We start from the raw sequence: 20,176 nt of genomic DNA on the forward strand, positions 1-20,176 counted from the left end.
TATATCTACTTCACTTACGCTGTTCTTTGATGCAATTTGGAATAACGTATGATTTCATATCTGTTCAAAAAAATGATGCAGATTGGTGGTGGTAATCTTGTAGAGAAGAAAAATGCTCTACGTCATCTCATCTCAAAGTGTGATGCGGTGGTCTTTGTTGGTAGGATGGTGTTCCAATTTATGAATGCATTAGGAATGTGGGTTCCTCCAGATCTTGTTGAATCTGGTTCAATCGGAGAGGCATCAACCTTAATTCGTCTTGCTCAAGAAATGAATGTATCTATTCAGGTTCCAAAAGATTTTCTGTGCACTAAAGAGTCCAATCCAAATTTGTTCACTGTGATTTCCTCCAATTGTTTAATGAATGGTAAGCTGACTTATGAATTTTCTTGTTTCATAGCCTCTTTTTATGTTCTTTTGGTGCTCATGACTTGTCTTTTGTGCTTATACCAGTATTTCAAATCTATAAGTTAAAGTATGGCTCTGTTTGCAGACATCATGAATTATATGATGCTCCAGTCAATTCAGATATGAAACTATTATAGGCACGGTATCCTCTACATCATATTAGTGCCAAATATTAAGCCTTTTGCTTTACTCATCTCATTGCCAAGCATAAATCAAGACAAACAAGATTGCTCAGTCTCGCAATCTGTAATGACAGAACGAGTGATCATGTCAGCATTGGCATGATTCCTTGTATGAGTCTTGCAGCTTATGACCTATTATAGTAGTGTCGTAGTTAGGGGTGGGAACGGGATGGGCGGCCCCGATGGGCCAATTCGACCCAGCCCGCCATGGGCCGGTTTGGGCCAAGATTTTAGGCCCAGACCCGTTAGGTACCAGGCCGAAACCCGGCCCGGCCCGGCCCGGCCCGATGAGCCTGAGTTATTTATTAATTTTTTAATAATTGAAAATTTTAAAAAATTAACTATTCCATAGTAACTTGGTAACTATTACTATTTACTTAATTAGTTGCATTAATTTTATGGAAACTAGAAAGATAATTAGTTGGGTACATGGGAAGTTGGGAACTTGTTAATTATTATTATTTACAAATGGATTTGGGTAGGGACAGATCAGACCCGACCGGCTTCACATTGGCCCGTTGGGCTGGGCCATGGTCTGCTCTTCAAATCCGAACCTGTTAAGAACTGGGCCAAAAACCGGCCCGTTAGTAAATGGGCCGCTGGCCATCTCCGGGCCGGACCGGGCCGCACTTAAAGCCCGGGGGTGAGGTCTAAATGGGCCTGGGTTGGCCCGATGCCCACCCCTAATCGTAGTAAAGATTAGTGAAAAAAGGCTGAACTATGCAGATTTTGCAAGGAAATTTGATGAAAATGAGTTAATCTTGCTTAAGTCTTCAACAAGGCTTTAGGTGTGTGAAATGATGCAGACTAGACAAAGAAAATACATCTGGAGCAAAATCATTTGTAAAATAGCAAGAAATAGAATACGAAAAGGGTTTTGGCAAGAGAGAGAGAAAGGAAGGGTAGAAAATACATAAAGGATAAGAGGAATAGGAGAGACACGATGGTCAATCACATCTCAAGACGCCCTATAGCTCTGATGCCATGACATTTTATAATGAAGATGAGTAAAAACGAGTGAAGGGGGAAGGAGAAAATGAGAGGAAAAGGCAAGCCCCAAAAGTTCTCAATGAGAGAGGTGGCTCTTAGGCTCCTCATTGCAACAAAGACCCCATTAGTGTACAAGTAAACAAACACTAAAAGTAAACCAAATTACAATAATTGCCATTAATGAATGGTCTAACTTATCCTGCTCAGACAATTGAGGGTTAGACAAAGTAAAGGAATAAGAAGCCGTGAAAGAAACACAGACATGAATGATCACAGTTTACTTCATCTACCTCAAAATGCCCATCCTCAGTTTAATAATGTTGTCTAGAATCAAGCATTTTGTCAGTCTTACAAAAGCAAGGTTATATTGCAGTAAATTGCTGGAGCATCCCTATTTATAGTGCATCAGCCATAGCAAAGAAGATTGCTGCTTGAACGCTGCTAGTTTCACTCAAGAGTAATGTCACAATTGTTACAGATCTGATTCTAGGCTGAGATAATCTGTTCTGTAATTATAGAAACCAACAGACATAACAGCAAAAATTAATGGAACAAAATATATAAAGGTTTAACAAAGAAACAAATTGGATAAGGCGAACAGGATTTAGCAAGGTTGTAAGTATCGTATCGTTACCCATATTGGTCGGCCCTAAAATAAGATATGTATCATATCATATCGTATTGAATAATTTTTTTTTAAATTTTTAAAAAATCATGAAAAATCAGAAAAAATGAACAAAAATCATAACACATGAAACAATGATGAATTTCACAAAATACAGCCATAAAAACACATATGAATCCTTTATATGTATATGATCTGCATAAGACATCATCAAACATCAACTATCCTTGCATACAAAAGGGTAATACAATACAACACGTTAATACATAAGTGACATAAATACCCCAAGTATTAGAAACTAACGACTTCTCTCACAGAGCTGACTCTAGTCTTTCACCAAGGTTGTCCAGGTCGTATGGTCTGGTAATGAGAATCCCTTTTTTCTGTGTGATATGTCTAGACCTTGGCATACACTGCTTGAAATGGATGTTTTGGACTTTGGATTGGAACCTTTCATTCACTTAAATATTTATTTCATGTAAATTCAAACTTGAAGTCTTCAATTGGCACTAGGGTGCATGGATACCCCTTAAAGAAGGTGTATCATAATAGAGATTTTTTTACCTTAACCCACTTTATTGAAAAAATGGTGGAAATGCATTCTTACTTGAGCAAACTGCAAAAGTCCTCTCCCTTGCGCACAGATCGGCTCTCAAATTGCTCTCACAACTCCTAAGGTGTGTGAATACCCCTCTAATGGCTTCTATACAAACGAAGAAGTTGGCCCTCAAGAGGCCTTTAAAACCCAACAAATAAAAAACAAGTTTCGGCCATTTTTAAAGTCTGCTAAAGGTGTATCGTATGATACACTCTGTATTGTACGATACAACACAATAAAAGGTTGTACCGTATGATACATACATTACAGATATGATACACACTCATAATACGAGTGTATCATATTGCTTTTGCCTTTAGTAATGATACATATTGTATCGTACGATATGGTATAATACTTACAACATTGGGATTTAGAATAAAATCACATGGTATGATTTAGCAAAACTCTGATCTGTCTGTTGATAGACAAATCAGAGAGGCATACACATAATAGCAGAAAAAACAGCATAAGAAGAAGCCAATAAATAAGAAAGCAAGAAAGAGGAGAAGGATAACAACATAAGAAGAAAAGCAGTGAGGGATTTTTAGATAGATGAAGAGCATAGGTCGAGATCACAAAAATGCATGGGGGGAGATGCAGACATAAAACAGATCGAGGATAGAAAAATGAGAACAAGGCACCTCAAACACAGTTAATGGATTTGAATCATTTGGCACAGCAGTTGAGCCAGGTACTATACACACTTAACCATCGAAGAAGGCACAAATCAGAAAAGAGAGAACATGTCTACACAAATCTGCTCTTAATGAATCCCCTTTAACTTGAAAGAAAATTATGCCCTTGGGTGTTAATTCCTATCAGCAGCTTCCCATGGGTGTTATTTATTTCTATGTTTAGAGGAAAATTTTATGCTTTTAGAGTGCATTTGATGGTGCCGATTTTTTCTCCCCTCAGAAAAAAATTTTGGTTTTTTGTGGGGCCTACGTGCACCATTAAACACATGATAAAATTCTCCTACCTTTCTGCTGTTTTGAGGAGTACTTCTCCCCAAAAAACAGAGAGAAAAAGCCTCTGGGGGGACCCAGCAAATTATTCTCCGTGATAAGTTTCTCCACCAGAGAAACTTATTACGTGTTGCGAACACCCTCTTATGGTTGGGAAGGCAAAAAAAATTCCTCTAAACAATCAAACATTGAAAATATAAAAGTCATTTGAAGCCTAAAAAAATGAAAAAAGCATTTCACTTTCTGAAAATGTGTAATGCACCAGGATTTATATTGTTGCAGCCTGCTACATTTCTGAAGCTGTGTTATGCTAGTTTTCTATCCATAAAATCCATTCTCTAGTTTTCATTTCATAATTTTTTGCCTATACATGTCTATGGTGCGGGTTTTTTCTTTTTTGATATTTTCCTATCCTACTTAATATAAATATTGATCCTAGATACTGTTCTTGAAGTTTGATTGATATTATTTTTTCATTATAGTATCTCAAGTGCATTAATTAAGTTTTCTACTTGGTAGTTTCTTTCTTTATAACATAAATGGCAGTCTCGGTTTTCATTTTCTACAAGATTAGTATCTCAGTTTCTCTTGTCTACAACTTTAAGGTTGGAAGCCTGTTGATCTTGGACCTATGTCATTACGTCAATTGTCATCATTGCTTTTGAAAGGCAAGGTGAGCACTATTAGTGCACAAGTACTAGAGAGGGTTCATGCTCTGGTATTTTCTTTTCCAATTAATATCATCATTGATGTGCATTTCAATATTAATCTTGTTGCATTGTTATTGCTATTTGGGTATTTTCCAAATTTGAACCTACGTTCTTAGCATAATTCTAATATGCATCCATGTTTCAAAACATTTAAAGAATACACCTGCACTTTGTTATGATTAACAAAAAAGAATTTTATAGTTTTGGCATTAAATTTGTGGCAAAATCTTAAATATGATCTTTAAAGATTTACTATTCACTTTTCTCTCTTTTTCATACTTCAGCTTTTCTTTTGTATAAATTGAACCATTTTTTTGTGGCATGGGGACAATGATAATCTGAATATTAATACATTAGGAAAATGAATATAAAAAATTAAGGAAAAGAATATATAATATTAAAACTCACCTAATTCATAAGTGTTTCAAATCTAGGTTGGCATATAAGACCAATCATATATTCTAATTATTGTCAGGTCAAATAGGAATATCTTTGTACTAATTGAAAGATAAGTTAGTAGTTACTGCATTTAATTTTAGAAAAGTTTGTTTTATCTACATAAACAAATATTTTGTACCTTTTTAGAATTTCTAACTGGTAGGTCTGTTTTTTAATTATGTTAAAAAGTTAGGTACCATTTTGAGAATTTTCCTTTTTTTGGGGATAAGCAAGTCAAAGGATTAAGGCTCCCTCCATTTCATTTATTGGAGTCAATGACTGATGCTACATTTATGAGCATCGCAATTTGGAAGCAAGTCTAAAGGCCAATACAAAGAAAAAAACTGCAGCATAATGACAGATAGGGATTTCTAATTCTCCATCATTCTTATCCTCTGCATCCTGCCTCAACTGGTTTTTAAAAAAGTCAACAAATCGGGACATTTTTATGGGTCCATCCCAACAGAGTATATCATGTGCGAGAAGAAAGATGAACAGTGAGTTGTAACATGCTCTACTTTTGTAAGGAACTCTGGTTATCTAGATAAAAAAGAATCAAACATGTGTTTATAAGCATTCCTAATGATTTTACTGTTATGAAACTGCAGAAGAGGTCAGTTCAAACTTGTACAAATTCAGTAATACATGGCACATTCAAGAGAAAGCCATGAACACAAGAGAGGCTAAGGTTAGAAGATGACTAGAAGCTTCATTAACAAGAAAACAAAAGCATTACAACCCTTATAGGGCACGACCCCTCTAGTCTTACTACAAGACAAATTTCTTTTACTTTGCTCTTATTCCTACTTTACAGTTTTACCCTCAAGAATAATTATATATACAATAAGAGGAGGGTAGCACAAAGCAAATGTAAAATACATATTGTACACTTAAATCCTCAACACTCCCTCTCAAGCTTGAGATGATGTAAACACCATCATACCAAGCTTGTGAAGGAATGACTGAAAAGTTTTGCATGACAAACTTTTAGTAAAACCATCTACAATCTAATGAGCTGTACTGACATAAAAGAGAGAAATCACCCCTTTTTGATATGCTTTCAGGTAAAGTGACAATCAATTTCAATGTGCTTGATCCTCTCGTGAAACTCTGGATTCTTAGCAATTTGAATTGCACTTTGATTATCATAATGCAATGGAGTACTCTCACATAATTTGACTCCCATATCTCCAAGCAACCACCTTAACCAAATTATCTCAGTAGTAACTTGGGCCATAGGCCTTTGCAGTGGAAAGGGCAACTCTTTGTTGCTTCTTACTTTTCTAAGATATTAGGGAATCTCCCTAGAACATGCAAAATCTAGTGCTCAAATGACTATCTTGTGAAATCCCCCCAAAGTCTACATCACAATAAGCTCTCAACTCAAGCCTTGCAGATGAAGAGAAGAACAATGCATAATTCATGCTGCCACTGATGTATCCGATGCTACATGATACAACTTCAAGATGTGAGGATCTAGGAGCACTCATAAACACAAAAGTGATTTCAGGTCGAGAAATGGTCAAGTAAATCAAACTCAACTAGTCTGTACACCGTAGGATCCTGAAGTTGCTCTCCATCTGAATGCCTTAACTTACAATTTGCTTCCATGGGAGTATCGACCTGCTTCTTATCATCAGCCAATCTAGCTTAAGGCTAAGCTTGTTGTAAAAGAATATACACAAGAGTATGAACTTGATTATGAGGAAGCATTTAGCTAGTAGCCAAGAGGTAAACCATCACAGTCATTTTGTTTCTTGCAACAAATCATGGTTGGTTCCTAAACTAGTTAGATGTGAACATTTTGCATAGAGATCTCAAGGAGGAAGTTTTCTCTATAGATTTAAAAACATGGATTCTACTGGTCTCCTCTCAATCACTATTTTTATCACAAAGGGAAAGGTCCTATTACGCTTTTGCTCATTTATTTTGATGATATTATTATCATAGGAGACTTGGTGAACACATCAGGGAGCTTAAGATCTTGCTCAACAAGAAGTTTCAAATGAAGGATTTAGAGAGGATAAAATATTTTTTGGGAGTAGAGTTAGACATAACCTATGTCACATGGGTGCGGGTGTGGGGGTGCGGCAGGGCAAAAATGTAAAAAATTATATATATATATATATATATATATATAATTTTAAAGTTTTAACAGTTAACATTGTCATAATATCATTCATCATGCATGCAATATATCAACCTAAATATCAATCAAATAAGTAAAGCAATTACATAAATCAACCTAAATATCATTCAAATAAGTAAAGCAGAAAAGAACTAAATTACATACCAAAAGTATATCCTACAATGTATATGACGATGAAGTAATGGATCTTAATAATTTTCTTCTTCATCATCAAATGCATCATTAGAAGTAAGACTCGGCTCAGATAAATCTATGTTTGTCATATTGAAATCATGCTCTCCCTCGAAGTCACACTCTTTTGGGTTTACATCCTAAAATTTGGATGTTTTTTGTTTGCATTACAAACCCAATTTGAAAATGTTAAATACAATACAAGTATATTTAAATAAAAAACTAAGAAATAATCAAATAACTAAGAGAGCAAATTAGTACCTTTATTCATCATTGGTTCGCGAAAGTAGTGGATGATTTGAATGAACATATACTCAATCCTTTGCACGCTTGCTGGTGAGTTTGTTTCTCTTCATGTTGTGGATTTGAGAATATGTGCTCTAATTTCTTTCACAACAAGATGAACTAGCAGGTTGCGATAACAATCTTAATGCAAGACGTTGGGGAAGAGGTGTTTCTGATCCAAATGTTGACCACTATGTTATAGGATCTATATTATCCTTTCTCTAGCGAATAATGCTTGTCCATATAATCTCGAAGATGAAAAGTTTTCAAACTCTTGTGTCCTTGATTTAGAAGATATGTTTCTGGAAAAAGTCTTATCATACACATATTTCTATGTCTTGATAGCTCTTAGTTTAAATTTGGAGGGACACGACAAATACCACCTGCCTGCCACTTTTTTGCATAATATTTTGGACTAAGAGAATGTGCCATGCATTGCAAAAGAGTGTTGTTCTTATCCCATCTTCTGACTAAAACTGAATGAATATGGTTAAAAAATTCTGAATCATCCAATGCAGGATTTTTTTTTTATGCTTTAAAACTATAAATTGTATTTTTTCAATTATATTATCCCACATTTCATAAACTCTGTGAAACATGGACTCATTCTTATCAACTTCTCTTAATATTTCCCAAATAGGTTGCGTAAATTGAAGGAAGTATACCACTCTATCTTAAAACTCATCATCAATAATGAATTTCTTAATTTCTTGAGCCTTAACATCATCATGAACACGATAGAATGTCCAATTTTCATCAGTCACCATGCTAACCAAAGCATTCTTCACTTTTTGAATCCTCTTCACCATCACAATGATGGATGCAAAACGTGTTTAAGTGACCTTCAACAATTTCAGGTCAGAATGCCTATTAAATATAACATTAGCACGATGGTGGTTAACAAAAAAATTCCTAATGCTTTTGACATTTCTTTCTAAATCTTCAATCCATGAACATAAAACATATGCTTGTGAATTTTCTTCTTCTTTGGGGTTGCAGATGCTCTTTAGGGCCGGATTCAAGCTGTGTGCTACAGAGGGAGTCCAAAAAATATGAGGTTACTCACTTTCCAAACTCAACGCTGCACTTTTATAAACTGGAGCATTGTTTGTAATAATTTGTACTATTTTCTGATCACTCACTTCTTTTATGACTTCTATAAACAACTTCTTCAAATACTCTGCATTTTTATATTGCCCAGATGCATCAACTACTTTCAAGAATACTGGGTCACTAAGCGAACAAGCAATGAAATTGATTAGTAGACACCTTTGAATATCTGCCCATCCATCATAAACAATAGAAACTCTATTTTGCTCTCATGAATATTTTTTAATCTCCAGCAACCTCTTCATATTTGCCCTCTCTTCTGCAAGAAGTGTGGTTCATAGTTTTTCTGTGCTTGGAGGCAAATAACCACTCAAATTATAATTTGCCAAAGATGTTACTAAATCCTTAGAACATTAAATCAACTTATAGTACAATCATTATACAATATACAATTATACACACAGTACACACTGTCAAATTTGTTGGATTTTATCTCAAAATGCAGAAAAATAACAGATGGAAACGAAAATGATCCATACAACTTGGTATTTTTTATGATCTAATATGACGACCTAATCAGAGCATAAGTAGACATAACTAAGCTAGAAAGAGCGCATCAATACCTAGCATAAACTAGACCAACAATTTTAGCCAAATTAAAAAAACAGAAAAAGAAAAATAGAAGTAGAACAATGCTAAGAGAGAAAGAGAGAGTAACACCCCAAAATTTTTAACCTTAATTATAGTTCAAATATTGAAATTTTAAGACCAATTTTTTTTGATAAGTATAAGTAAATCAAATTCAAAAGAAAGAAATTGCAGAGACTTTGAAGAAAATGAAATCAAGAAGGGCAGTTGGCCCAGATGGTATACCTATCGAGGTTTGGAAATGCTTGGGAGAGAAAGGTTTAGAATGGTTGACAAATCTTTTTAACAAGATTTGGCGGACAAATAAGATGCCTAATGAGTGGAGGAAGAGTACTTTGGTGCCTCTATATAAGAATAAGGGTGATATACAAGATTGCAGAAACTATCGTGGTATAAAACTCATGAGTCATACTATGAAACTTTGGGAGAGGCTGATTGAGTCTAGGTTGAGGAAAGTTGTCATGATATCGGAGAATCAATTTGGTTTTATGCCTGGAAGATCAACTATGGAAGCTATACATCTTCTTAGACAACTTATTGAGAGATATAGAGAGAGGAACAAAGATTTGCATATGGTTTTTATTGATTTGGAGAAGGCATATGATAGAGTACCTAGGGACGTTCTTTGGTGGACAATGATGAAGAAAGGTGTTTCTCTCAAGTACATTAGTATAATTAAAGATATGTATGAAGGAGTAGTAACCAATGTCCGCACTTGTGGAGGGGTGACAACCCATTTTCCTATAACGGTTGGGTTATATCAAGGATCTGCTTTAAGCCCTTTCCTATTTGCTATAGTGATGGATGAGCTTACGAGATCAATTCAAGAAAATGTGTCGTGGTGTATGTTGTTTGCTGATGATATTGTTTTGATTGATGAGTCTAGAGCTGGGGTTAATGCTAAGTTAGAATTATGGAGACGGACATTGGAAGCAAGAGGTTTTAAGTTGAGTAAGAGTAAGACAGAATATATGGAATGTCGGTTTAGTAAGTAACGAAGTAGTGATGGGAGTGTAGTGAAGCTTGGTGAGTAAGAAATACCGGTGGATGATTGTTTCAAATATTTGGGATCTATCATTCAAAAGTATGGAGAAATTGATGGAGATGTAAATCATAGGATAAAGGTTGGGTGAATGAAATGGAAAAGTGCAACTTGAGTGTTGTGCGATCGTAGAATGCCATTGCGGTTGAAGGGAAAGTTTTATAGGACGACTATTAGACCCGCTTTACTATATGGTACGGATTGTTGGGCTGCCAAGAGACATCATGTTCAAAAAATGAGTGTAGCTGAGATGCGTATGCTTAAATGGATGTGTGGAAATACAATAAAAGATAAGATTCGGAACGAGGAGATACGTAAGAAGGTAGGCATTGCACTCATTGAAAATAAGATGAGAGAGAATCGTTTACGGTGGTTTGGACATATTCGGCGAAGGCCTAATGATGCTCCAGTTAGAAGGATGGAGAAATGAGAAAATATATTAGTTAAAAGAGGTCGGGGTAGGCCTAGGAAGACTTGGATGGAGATGATAGGAAAGGATATGAATGCTTTGAACCTCACCGAGGACATGGCATTGGATATAAATGATTGAAGGAGAAGGATTCATGTGTAAGTCCCAGAATGATTTTCTTTTTTGGTTCATATCACCGACCTCAATTGTTTTGGGATGAAGGCGTAGTTGTTGTTGTATAAGTAAATCAGATCTTATAATGCGGAAACAATTTTTAAAAACGGTTAAGACTTTGGGCGCGGTTACACTAGAGATAACAATCAAATCAAAATGTACGGATATACACATTTCAAACCACGTACAATATAAGATTGAAATATGAAGAATTTTAATTTCATTTCAAATTAGAGTATGAAAAAATATTTCAGTCTCTACATGATCAAGTACTTAAAACGAAAAGATCATGAATACCAAGATCGCATGGTAAGAGTGGACCCTCGAGGATGCAGCTCGACCAACCCTTCGCTCCAACTACTGATCATACTTTACCTGCATTACTTGTCCCCCATAAAACGGGGTTAGACTCTTTAAAGTCTGGTAAAGCAACCCAAACTCAAACTTAAAGAAAACATATCAAGCATTTGAAGGTAACAATATATTATTCATCCATCGTCAAGTGATAGACAAAGGAACAACGTCCTATGAGTCATTCATTTCAAGCATTCGGACATAAAACATTTAAAAGCATTTCTTCACTTAATATTCTATTCAACCTTAACTCACGTAATAAAGCAATATCTATATGCATTCAACTCATCGCATAAATAAATAAATAAATAAATAAATAAATAAATAAATAAATATATATATATGTATATATATATATATATATATATATATATATATATATATATATATATATATATATATATATATATATATATATCTAAGACATTCAGATCATTGCATCATTTTCATATGCATTCATAATTCTTATAAACAATAAGTTAAATCACATTTGGCCATTTCAACGTGTAACACACACACCTTATAAGTAATTTAGTTAGATATTCATGATACACATCAATCATGATACATAGGTGTGATATATTTACTCAGACAATCATAATGCAATCCTTTGCAATGAAACTATGTAGGCGTGATGTATCATTCACCTAATAAGTCAAAACTAGTCATTTGTAGGCGTGATGTGTCATTCACCTGTACGCTAATATAAACGTCACAATCATAACCTCATATCAAGATCTAAAATCAATAAGGATCTGATTATCATATTTAAGTTCAATATATAATCATGCTATAATAGAAAAGCCAAATCTATAGATTCATAACTGGCTATCTCAATCAACTTAGAAGATCATCACAATTCATCTTAACATTTCATTTATTCATAATAAAGATTTACAAAATCCACACCGGATCACCTGGTCTGAGAAATGTACAACCTCACAAGGAGTTACTGCCCTAGATGGATGGTCTGTTTGGTCTTAGACAATGAACTTCCTCACAGGAATATACTGTCTTCACGGGCTACCCGCTCTTGGACAATGCACTTCCTCACAAAGACTTACTGCTCTAGCCGGATTACCTGATCTGGTCATGCACACCCTCACAGAGAATCCTTTGGGAATAGTTCCTCAACGGGTACCATATCCAGTGAAAGCTATTGTGATACATGCATCAATACAATTGACCACTCTCAGGATCGATAGCCATCAACACGGGCATAAACATGCATACAATCAAAACATCACATCATACATCACTTCATATGACATTAAAATTATAAAATCACACATTTAACCAATAAGGCTTCATGAACCAAAGTTCACTATTGAACTTAAACATTTATCGCATGTCTTCATAATTTCATTTCATGTGGCATTTAAATCATATCATATAGAAGCATATTATCCTACGCATCATATCATCGTCACAAAGAACATTGCACTTCGTAAATTGAACCTCGAAGCATGCGTAAACAAAACATGAGTTCTATGCATGCATACATGAATATGCACATTTAATAATACGAAGCAACTAAACCTCAACATACATAACTTCTACGCAGTTCGAGATTTGCACACACAATAAAGGTCATGCATTTTTCACCACATGAATCGATATATCACCTTAGATATAATTGTGTAAGGGTTGGTCAAAATCTCATTGACCATCCTACCGTACATCATACGCATATATTTCTCAAGCAAACAAGACATACAAGTTCAAAACAATTTATAACATTCGCATGCATTCTTCCATACAAGAATAAATGAGTTCATTATATGACAAGATAATATATATAACATTCACATTATGCATCGAGCACGACTTATACATATCCATAATAGTTATATGTGCACTATGTATCAAATTCATACAAACATACAAAGCAACATAGTATGCTCAAACCAAAGTATGATGACACACATTGCGTATATATTATACATTCATAAGTTCACTGGCATTCAAACCCACACACAGGTGTACCTGCAACAAACACACTCCATATTCCGCTAACTACAATCATGACAAGCATGATCTCCGAATTACAATCACAAGAGTCCTAGATATCTATAGCTAAGTGAAGTGCGTAAGCATAACTTATATTTGCAATTCATTTAAATATTCAATGCAACGACATTATGCTTACACAATTAGTGCCTAAACATGCTCTCTACAAGTTCGGTTAAGCTATCTTACCTTAATAATGTGAAGAACAATGAATTGAAACTTAAAAGACCGAGGAATTTCGAAGTCCGCAAAGACCGCTACCCAAGCAATACAACGAACCATTCATGTGCGATCGCAAATGACAAAAACTCAAAAAATGCAATTATAACAAGATTAGCCAAAAATAACAAATTACCCTATAAATCATTCTGAAAAGCCAAATAACACACAAATACACTCCAATAATTTATAAACTTCATCAAAAATATATTTAAATATAATATATATATATAAATAGTGATTTATAGCCCAAAATAGTTCTATTAATGCAAATTATACCCTGATTGGCTTGAATGAACAAATGAATATGTAATAAATAAATAAATAAAATTCAAAAGCTAGAAACACATTTCTAATTTGAAGATAAAAAAATGAGTTCTTTATATATTAATAGTCCTTAAAAATTACGTGTGTGTGTGTGTGAGAGAGAGAGAGAGAGAGAGAGAGAGAGAGAGAGAGAGAGAGAGAGAGAGAGAGAGAGAGAGAGAGAGGGGTTTGGGAATTGGTTTTGATATTTAAAAAAAATTACTATTTTACCCTTTTAAAAATAGTCTCTTTTATTTTTTTGGTAAAAAAAATAAATCAAAGGGTAAAAAAGGGAACTCCCTTCCCGATATTGGGAAGCAAGCTTCCCTGTCAATGAGAAATGAACTTCCTATTCATGGGGAATAGGAAGCGTGCTTTCCATTCAAAATAGTCGCTTCCCAGTGCATTTCGAAAGCATCGTGTTTTGTGCTTCCGAAAGGCACTTCGGGGAAGCGCCACGTTTTGCACTTTCGGTAACCTGTGCAAGAGCCAAGGGTGTCACATGGAGGCAGTTAAAAGATCTTAAGATACTTGAAGGGAACAATTAGAGAAGGAAGAGATTTCAAGAAGATACCTTAATTAAAATGGTCTTTTTGGATGATTAGGTAGGCAATGGAGATGGAGGAGGTCTATCTTTGGCTATTGTGTTTTCATTAGAAAGAATCTAGTCTCCTGGAGTAGTAAAAAACAAAGGGCAATTGCATGCTCAAGCAATAGTAGATTTGTTCACTAAAGGGCTAACATGTATTTAGGGTGTGTTTGATTGCTTGTCTATGAAGACTAAACAACAAAACGTATCAGACATCACATGTGATGTTTATTCTGTAACAACTATACTACGTCCAACGTTTTTTTCGACTGAACATGAAGCTTTCTTATGTCCGGCGTTTGATTTTTACATTGTATAGACAACTTGGACACATGGATAATGGGTTGGATAACTTCGTTTTGGATGGTACGACTCAATCCGAACATGTTTATTATGGATTCTTGCTCTGGATATGGATCTTGAATTGGATCTAAATACCAAAAAATGTTTAAAATTTGAATAATTTGTGAAAATATAAGATTTGATTTTTTTTATATATAAATACTTTAATCGGTGTCATATTGGATCTAATTATGAAAGTTTATAAAAAAATTAATGGATTTTATTCCTAAATATGGATCTCAAACTGGATCCAAGTACCAAAAAATGTTTAAAAGTTGGGTAATTTGAGAAAAAAAAGAATTCATATTTTTTTATATACAAATGAAAAAGCCATAAATAAATCATAAAACCCTAAAATGCAAGAAAACAAATCATAAATAAACCAAAAACCCTAAAATGCAAGAAAACAAATCATAAATAAACCAAAAACCCTAAACTACAAGAAAAATAAATCATAAAATCAAAGAAACCATAAATAAACCATAAAATTAAATATAAAAATCCCTAATTGAAACCCTAATCAAAGAAAATAAAAGAAAAACAACCCCTAATTAAATACAAGAAAAGACCTAATCAGATTAACTATAAAAATCCCTAATTAAAAATATTTGATTCAAAGCCCTAATAAAAAAAATTAATGAAAAAACCCTAATCAAATAAAAGAAAAGCGCTAATCAAAGAAACAAACCCTAATCAAATTAAATATCAAAATCCCTAATTAAAGATATATGATTCAAAGTCCTGATCAAAGAAAATCAAAGGAAAAACCTAATCAAACTAAATATAAAAAGCCCTAATTAAAATTTTTTGATTCAACGCCCTAATAATTTTTTTTTTATCCAGAATCCTAATCAAAGAGAAGAAGGGGGAGAGAGAGAGGGAGAGGGAGAGGGAGAGGGTGAAATGAAATGGGGATCTTCGAAACACGAGCTTTGATTAACAAGAGCAAGTGTCAAGAATGACACTAAAGCATAACCCTTAAAAAGGGTATAACTGGAAACAAAATAAAAATAAAAATGTATTCTTTATTGATATGAAAAACCAATTGCTTAAGAAGCATTGGAGTAAAATACAAGAAGGGCTGCACCCCTTTATATACACAGCTGAAAGAGGACTCAATAGAGCTGTTGGGCACAATCCCTGTTGGAATGTGTCAGTCCAACAGCTCTATTAAGAGCTGTTGGACTGTGTCAGTCCAACAGCTCTATTGCTAGTCAAGTCTGGACAGGACTTGACTAGCAACAGTCATTCTAGTTCAAACTGAACTAGATGACATAAAGACAAAATAAAAATAAAGGAAAAAAAATACAGAAAAGAAAGAAATTAAAAATATATTTATATATATATATAATAATAATATAATATTATTATATATACATATATGTACAGTTTTACATTTTAACAAAGACTGCATACAATATCAAAAGAGAGACAACAGTTAAAAATAATAAATTTATTCATCAAGAAGCTTCAAAGAAGCTTTTAATACAAGGGGCCTTAAGCCCTTATTTATAGACAAGAGGAGCCCAAGAGGGAGTCTCCAAAATAGACATTAGGAGGCTCCCAACAACTATGTGGAGGCATATACAACAATGCCTTTACATAAAGAGCGAAAGTTTGTCTAAGAGAAAGTGAAATCGGGGAGCAGCGAGAGGCTTTGTAAAGAGGTCTGCTAACTGATATTCTGAAGTGACATATGGCAGATCAATTATCCCGTGTAGATATTCCTCTCTGACGTAGTGACAATCCATTTCGATGTGTTTGGTGCGTTCGTGGAATGTTCTGTTACTGGCAATGTAGATCGCACTTTTGTTGTCACAACACATTTGTAAAGCCTTTGTTGCTTCAACTCCCATGTCAGCAAGCAGTCGTCGGAGCCAAACTACTTCCATGGTCGTGGTTGCCATGGCTCTGTATTCAGCTTCGGTGGATGAGAGAGATACCTTCTGCTGCTTTTTACACCTCCACGAGATTAATGATTCCCCTAAAAAGACACAAAAGCCAGTGGTTGAGTGTCTGTTATTGGGATCACCTCCCCAATTAGCATCAGTATATGCAATTAAATCAAGAGAAGAGGAGGAAGATAAGAAAAGTCCTCGTGAAAGAGAGGACTTGATGTATCTGATAATACGCATGACTGCTCCCATATGAACAGAAGTAGGAGCATGTTGAAATTGACTTGCTGTATGAACAGCATGTGCTATATCTGGTCTGGTAATGGATAGATAGGAAAGTGCCCCGACAAGCTGTCTGGAAGGAGTAGGGTCTACAAGAAGTTCTCCATCATCAATCTTCATTTTAACATTAACAACTTCTGGAGTGTCAACTTTCTTATCATCAGTAATACCAGACCTGAAAACAATATCAAAAGCAAATTTAGTCTGAGATAATAAATATCCTCTAGGAGAATAAGCAACTTCAATGCCTAAAAAATATCTCAACAAGCCCAAATCAGTCATTTCAAAATGAGATTTAAGAAGTGTTTTGATTGTTTCAACTCCTTGTTTATCGCTTCCGGTGATGATCATATCATCCACATAGAGAAGAAGCACAATGATCCCTGCATCAGAATTCTTAATAAACAAAGCAGTGTCAGTAAACCAATATCAATCATAACACGACTAAAGCTATCATACCAAGCTTTTGGTGCTTGTTTAAGTCCATAAAGAGCTTTTTCTAAGCGAAGGACTTTACCCTTAGGAATACTTAGACCAGGAGGGGGTTCCATATATACTTCTTCAACTAGCTTTCCATTTAAAAAAGCATTTTTGACATCCATTTGAAAAATAGTCCATTTTTTGATAGAAGCTAAGGCAATTAAGGTTCGGACAGTAGTCATACGAGCCACCGGAGCAAAGGTTTCTTCATAATCAATCCCATATTCTTGGTTATAACCTTTGGCTACTAAACGGGCTTTATATCTTTCAAGAGTACCATCACTCTTGGTTTTAATTTTATAAACCCATCGACATCCTATAGTTTTCTTCCCTGGAGGAAGATCTTGAATATTCCATGTAGAAGCCTTTTCAAGTGCATCTAATTCAACTTTCATGGCTTCTATCCATTTGATATCATTTTTTGCTTGAAAATATGTGGATGGTTTTTCATATGAGTGAATTAATGCAATAACTGCCCTATATGTGGGTGAGAAAGACTCGTATGATACAAACTTTTCTGGAGGCCTCGAGATTCGGGATGATTGTCTAGTTGGAATGTTAGAATATTTCTCAAGTGCACATGGAGTATTAGACTCTTGTCGCCTGGAATATTGAATACTAGTATCTCTATGAACTTCTTCATTTTCAACATTAAGATCAATAATTCTTGGATCATCATCAAAGTTACAATCAAGGTCATATTCATCAGATGTTGATGTTAGATCTAGCAAAAAGGAGTACTCAGTGACGTCTTTTAATTTTCTAAAATCAAAGAAGCTCTCCTTTTCAAGAAAGGAAACATTTCTAGACACATATAGTTTATTATTTTTGAAGTCAAAACATCTATAACCTTTCTGGTTTTCAGCATATCCTAAAAAGGCACAGGGAATCGCACGAGGGGAAAGTTTATCATTTTTGTCAGTAAATATGAAACATTTGCACCCAAATATTCTTAATCTAGAGTAGTCTGGAGAAATGTTCATAAGTTTTTCAATGGGAGTGATATTTTGTTACGAAGAAGATGACATCCTATTAATGAGATAGGTGACAGTTAAGGCAGCTTCTGCCCAAAAGTCTTTAGGGACTTGATTTGCTATTAATAAAGTTCTAGTGGTTTCTATAATATGGCGATGTTTTCGTTCTGCCAGTCCATTTTGTTGAGGTGTATAAGGACAAGATCTTTGATGTGTGATGCCATGCAATTTAAGATAATTTTGAAAATCTGTGGATAAAAACTCTCCCCCTGAATCTGTGCGAAAAATAGTAATATCATTTTGAAATTTGTTTTTAACCATATTATGAAAAGTTTGAAAGTATGAAAATACTTCAGACTTATGTTTGGGAAAGTACATCCACGTATGTCGGGAGAAATCATCGACAAAAATAACATAGTAAACAAATCCTCCTTTAGAAATTACTGGTGCAGGACCCCAAACATCCGAGTGTATTAATTCAAGTGGTCTTGAAGAGAAAAAGGTTCTGTTCTGAAATGGTAATCTTTTCATTTTGCCGAGAATACAATCTTTACAATCAAATGATTCAGAGTTACAAAATTTCCCTAGATTTGGAAAATGTTGGATTTTGGCTATATGTGGGTGACCAAGTCTCTTATGCCACAGTTCCAACTCTATTTTTTGAATATTATAACAAAAAGCTTTTTTCGGCATTTCCAAAAAATCCATGTAATAGAGTCCTCCTTCTCTATGGCCTTCCCCAATCAGCTTGCCTGACTGGCGATCCTGTACCCAACAACCATGAGAAGAAAAAGAAATATTACACCCATAATCAGAAATTTGAGATACAGATAAAAGATTTAAATTTAATTTGGGAACATGTCTAATTTCTGGAATAATTTTTTTTTTTGTTTTATAAATTTTTTCAAAATTTCCTATTCCTTCTATTTCAAGAGAAGTCCCATCAGCAGTAAAGACCTTTGACACACTTGTTTTATTTTTAACACATTTGGATATACTTTGATTATTTGGGGTCATATGAAAAGATGCACCAGAGTCAAGAAGCCAAGAAATTTTACCTAGATCAGAAAAAGATGAGGCTGCTGCGCCGGTTGAAGCTTCAGATGAGGAAGAGGCACCTTTGATGAGAGGCTGAAGGATCTCCATTAGTTGGGCCAGGGAAACTGGTGCATCCTGATCTTTAGGCTCCGATCCAGCAATTGCAGCTCTTTTTTCTCTCAGCTCCTTAAGTTTGGGACATTGTGGCCTGTAGTGTCCCGGTTCATGACAGTGATGACAAATAACTTTCTTCTTATCATAGTCACCATTTTGTCGGTTAAAGTGAGGAGACCTATATGATCGAACATGATTCCCTGGTCTAGACACGGCTAAAACAGAATCATCTTCAATTTTTAAAGAACCTTTCCTGAGACGATTTTCTTCCATTGTTAACTCTTCAATAGTTTCAACAATAGAAGGAATTTTTCTCCGGTGAAGTAGGGCCGATTTAGTGGTTTCAAATTCCGGCCTTAATCCAGTGATAAACTGGTAAAAATGTTCAACATCGAGTTGTTTCTGACGAAGCTCGATGTCTTCGGCACAATGCCACTTTGGTTCTAAAAGGGAAAGTTCTTCCCAAAGTTCGGACAACCCATTGTAATATTCACGAATAGTTTTGTCTTCTTGTGTCATCATTCGAACTTTTTCTTGGAGGTTGCACACGTGTGCAATATCTTTTAAGGGAATACATATTCTTAAGGTATTCCCATGCCTTATCGGCATGATCAAATTTGGCAAGACTTGAGCATTTTTTAATGTCAACGCTATTGATAAGCCATGACATTATCTTCGCATGAGATATTCTCCATTCTTTCCATTTCTTCTCGTATGAGGCAATAG

At 34.8% G+C, this 20,176-nt stretch overlaps 1 protein-coding gene across 5 annotated transcripts in view; it reads left to right on the forward strand.

Moving 5' to 3' along the window:
• Positions 1-20,176, forward strand: part of LOC149844924 (phosphoglycerate kinase, cytosolic-like) — a 138,653-nt gene that overhangs the window by 11,909 nt on the left and 106,568 nt on the right. For all 5 annotated transcript variants that reach the window (XM_089995374.1, XM_089995377.1, XM_089995376.1 and 2 more), the window contains exons 5-6: positions 82-367; positions 4,377-4,444. In XM_089995374.1, the coding sequence (XP_089851500.1) occupies positions 82-367; positions 4,377-4,444 (354 nt within the window). The remainder of the gene's footprint in view (positions 1-81; positions 368-4,376; positions 4,445-20,176) is intronic.

Source organism: Nuphar pumila, chromosome 2, assembly GCF_984573655.1.
Source record: "Nuphar pumila chromosome 2, dmNupPumi1.hap1.1, whole genome shotgun sequence".
NCBI classification, from domain to species: domain Eukaryota; kingdom Viridiplantae; phylum Streptophyta; class Magnoliopsida; order Nymphaeales; family Nymphaeaceae; genus Nuphar; species Nuphar pumila.